This window comes from Chaetura pelagica, unplaced genomic scaffold (genome assembly GCF_000747805.2).
Source record: "Chaetura pelagica isolate M959 unplaced genomic scaffold, ChaPel_1.0 scaffold2, whole genome shotgun sequence".
Taxonomy (NCBI): Eukaryota; Metazoa; Chordata; class Aves; order Apodiformes; family Apodidae; genus Chaetura; species Chaetura pelagica.
In genome coordinates, this window is record NW_009952796.1 from 399,203 (window position 1) to 403,452 (window position 4,250).

Here is a 4,250-nt window from a genome sequence, read left to right on the forward strand (position 1 = left end):
AAGGGTAAAGATATTTGTTAATTTCCAATGGGTGCAATAAACCAGTAATTTTCAAATTTGCTCTTTAAAACATATAGAACCAGAAAATTGTTTTTCTTCCACACAGAGCAGACAATCATAATTTGAAATTGCTATGTTTTAGGACAAAACATCCCAAGAACTAATGTTGGCAGGGCTGATGACTGGGGACATTAAAGAAATGAAGACTGGGAGAATTCATTTCTTACACACACTTCAAAAGAGGAAGCAATGAAGAGGTGATAAGAAAATAATAAAACAATTGACAGGAAGATTAGTATTAGACTTTGGATTTGACCAGTAAAAAACCAGTAGAGATGTTATAAAGACAGTGATTATTGAAGAAGGTGGAAAATGTCATAAAGATGGGACATCACTTTTATTAACCAAACTTATTTAGAGAAAAAAAACCCAACAACTGCAGCCAGAACATGATATACATGGATGACAAGTGACAGAGGGTTACTGGCAGTGGACATGGGGGAGAAAGGCATCCCAGCCCAAGGTCAGTACTTTTCCCCGTCTACATTCCATCATGTGATGGTGGGCTGCACCACACTGTGACATTTCTGAATGTCCATGGCTCAAACCACTGCTCAAAGATTCTACCCAATCCAGTGCTGCAGTACAAGCTGTCTTTTTTCCATGCTGGTGTTTTCCTGAGATACAGAAGACTGTAACACATCGACATAGAGAAGAGCTGCGTGGTCAAGTCCAGCCCTCTTTGATGAAAGACTTGCACCATACGCAGGCAGTTCTTCAAGTCTCCCGTTAATGGCACCTTCACACATTACATTTAAAGATGATCAAGGAGAGGTTTCATCTTGGCAGGCAGCTGGCAAGTGCATCAGGCCTTGGTACGGTCACAAAGTTCATGGTGCAGTGCAATAGCGGGCAGATCTTTTCGTGATCCTTCAGCACTTCACTCAAGTGTTTCATTTCGTCTGTTAGCTTTCCAATTTCTCTTTTCAGGGAGGTATTTTCTTGCTCAAGAGACTCATATTCCTGGAAGGAGTTTTAAAAAAAAAAGTCTACTCATAGTCAAAACATTCCTTTCAGTGCTTCCACCTTGAGTATATTCACATAACCCTAGAAAAACTGTGGTTTCTTACTACAGTGTGCAAAATGCTGAGGAAGGACAGACACAGCCTTGGTGCTGGAACAGGGCAAGTCCTTTACAATCTCTGTTCTGACCACATTGCAGTTCCTTTCATGGCCCTGAAGACCAGGAGGTGCTGTTGGTCCTTGAGGGTTCCCAGCAGCCCAGGGCTGCAGGTGTGGGTGGCTGCATCCCTTTGGTGGCCTTTTTCAGCCCTGGGCTGCCTCTGCTGAGGGGAGTCAAGCAGGACAGCTCAGAGCAGAGCAAACAAAAGCACCAAGCACAGGTAGGTTCTGGGGAAACCCAGTTCCTGGCATTGCCAGTGAGGAAAGGGCAGCCTCTGCCACAGGCCAGGCCAAGATGCAGACCTAGCACACCGTGCCCGGGGTCAGCCACTCTCCTCCAGGTGGCTGGGGCTTGTAGCAGCCTGCTCATGTGGCCAGGAACACAAGTGCAGGAGGAGGGGAGTGTCATGCCAACTTGTTTCTAGCCCCACTTGGTCCCCACAAGGCAAGGCCTGACCACTGTCTTTGCTATCCCAGACCTGGGCTGCTTTTGAGCTAAGGCTTCTCTTGCAATGAATAAGCTGCTATTAACTGCAGGGGAGTTTTGAGGTGCTCTGCACATACATCTGTGATAGATGTGAGAACTGTGTGTCACATTTTTTGGTTACTGCATCTTAACTGCATGTCTGAAGTGTCCCTGCTTTCAAGCCTTGTCATCTCTAAGAGAAGAGAGCTAGAGGTTCAGAGCCAGCCCATGGAAAACCTGCAGGTGTCTGCACCTTGCTTCTGGCCTAGGGCTCAGCACTCACCCACTCAGTGTCACCTCCCTGGAAAAGCTTCAAAGCAAACTTCAAAACCTACATATGGTCTGTTTACCAGGCAGTAGGGAGAGCCTCTCATGCAGTGCTCCTCTCAGCAGTCTGGGACTGCCTCTGCTGCCCTTTGCTGCAGGAGTTTGTATCCCCTTGCCCTCCCTCACACCCTTCCACCACCTCCCTCACACACACAGTAAAACAGGCATGATCCTCCTAACACATTATGGTAGCCAGCTCCAACAAAATGTCCATCCCCTGACTCTGCTCACCTCTTGTTGCCCCAACCCCCCCGGGATTTGAGTTCTGGAGTGTTACTCTCCCATTGCTCTAATTCTCAGGATCAGACTACCAAATTGTTCTTGCCAAGGGTGAATTCCTTTTCAACCAGAACTGCCTGCACAGGGGAAAACTGAAATGCCTGAGAATGAAGAACCCCAGCATGAGGAAGATCCTCGAGTTCAGAAGGAACAGGGCCTAGAAATTACTCCACAAAAGCCAGGGGGCACCCCTTTCCAGAAGTACCCTGCACCTGGCTTTCTCAGGCACTGACTCAGAAGAGTTCTGGGAAAAACCGAGCCCAAAACTCCCCACACTGTGCCTCTTGGCCTCTACAGACTGTTGGCAGATCCTTCCACCCCAAGAAGGTGAAGAGCCTGGGCTGAACCTCCAGGGCTGGATAACTGACTCAGCCACAATCACGGCAGCAGAACTAATATTTACCCCAAGAGTCCTGGCTACAGCAAAAGCAGAAAAAGGGGAATCCTGTCCTCCAGCATTTGCGCTGAGGACCAGAGAAAACTACACCACATTGTGATGTTGAGGAGAAGTATTTCTGAAAAAAATCAGTTACTTTCATGTTTTTCTTGGAAACACCCACTGTTATTTATCAGAACACACATGTAACAGCTAACTGCACACAGCTCTCGTGCTTGGAGGTTTTGAAGCAGCCTTTTCAACTGGGTGCTTCTGTCTCACACCACAGTTTTAGAGCTGATTTCAGCCAGCACTGCCACTAGGCAGCACGGTACCCTCCTCCCTCATCAGGCAGCAAGCCTTCACCCACTGCCAGAGTGAACATGCCAAGCTCAACGCTAATTCCAAAGAAAATGGGTTTGATTTAGCCCTGTGGTCTGGTTCACTAGGTGGTCACGGGAACAGCAAAAGAGGGATGAGGACCAGAGAAAACTACACCACATTGTGATGTTGAGGAGAAGTATTTCTGAAAAAAATCAGTTACTTTCATGTTTTTCTTGGAAACACCCACTGTTATTTATCAGAACACACATGTAACAGCTAACTGCACACAGCTCTCGTGCTTGGAGGTTTTGAAGCAGCCTTTTCAACTGGGTGCTTCTGTCTCACACCACAGTTTTAGAGCTGATTTCAGCCAGCACTGCCACTAGGCAGCACGGTACCCTCCTCCCTCATCAGGCAGCAAGCCTTCACCCACTGCCAGAGTGAACATGCCAAGCTCAACGCTAATTCCAAAGAAAACGGGTTTGATTTAGCCCTGTGGTCTGGTTCACTAGGTGGTCACGGGAACAGCAAAAGAGGGAGGGTGAGGCCAGGGCCACATCTCTCTCTCTCTCCCTGGCAGTGTCACTGATGGCAGGTCTGCACTGTCCAGCCTGAGCATCAGGACCCGGGAGCTCCGAGCAGGCACCTGCCTCTGCCTCACACCCACACCTCTCTGAGCTGGGTTAGGGTGAAAGCAGGCCCGTGCTGGTTTAAGAAGCCCCGTTTATTGCAAAGACCCCCAGTCGGTACCCAAGCCCTGCCGGCACAACGTCAAGCACCCATTCACCTCGTGGAGCCTGTCTGCCTTCTGAGTTTGCTTCTTCCGACTCCTCTGTGCGGCAACTCGGTTTTTTTCTCTCCTCCTTACCTTCCTGTCGTCTTCTTCGTGACTCTGGAACACACACGCCAGAAACACTTCGTTAGTTTTTAAGGCGCACACACGGAGCTGCCCGAAGCCTTAACTGTTGTGAGAAGGAGCACGTATTCCCCGTTCCGCAGCAGGTGATCCCGGCCTCCCGCAGACCTCACGGTGCCTGCGGAGGGCAGCGCATCCCTGAGGGTGAAAGCGGAGAGGTGGAAGCCAGCAGGGACGCCCGAGGGGATGCCCCGGCTGTACAGCGGGTGGGGGAACCGGGCACACACATCACCCCCGGCGGGGACCTGCTCTGCCCCACGGACGGCGTTTGACACCCGCCCGGCCCCCGCAAAGCCGAGAGGGAGGTGCGGGGCAGGGGGGGAGGAGAGCAGGGCAAGCGCTGCGCTCGCACCCGCTGCCGGCGGAGCAGCCCCGCGCCG

The 4,250-nt window shown here is 50.4% G+C and overlaps 1 protein-coding gene across 1 annotated transcript in view; it reads right to left on the minus strand.

Moving 5' to 3' along the window:
- Positions 1–837: 837 nt before the first annotated feature.
- BATF3 (basic leucine zipper transcription factor, ATF-like 3) overlaps positions 838–4,250 on the minus strand; it is a 5,257-nt gene continuing 1,844 nt past the window's right edge. The window contains exons 2-3 of the mRNA XM_009994793.1: positions 3,742–3,846; positions 838–1,023 (exon numbers count right to left, since the gene is read on the minus strand). Coding sequence (XP_009993095.1) covers positions 838–1,023; positions 3,742–3,846 — 291 coding nt within the window. The remainder of the gene's footprint in view (positions 1,024–3,741; positions 3,847–4,250) is intronic.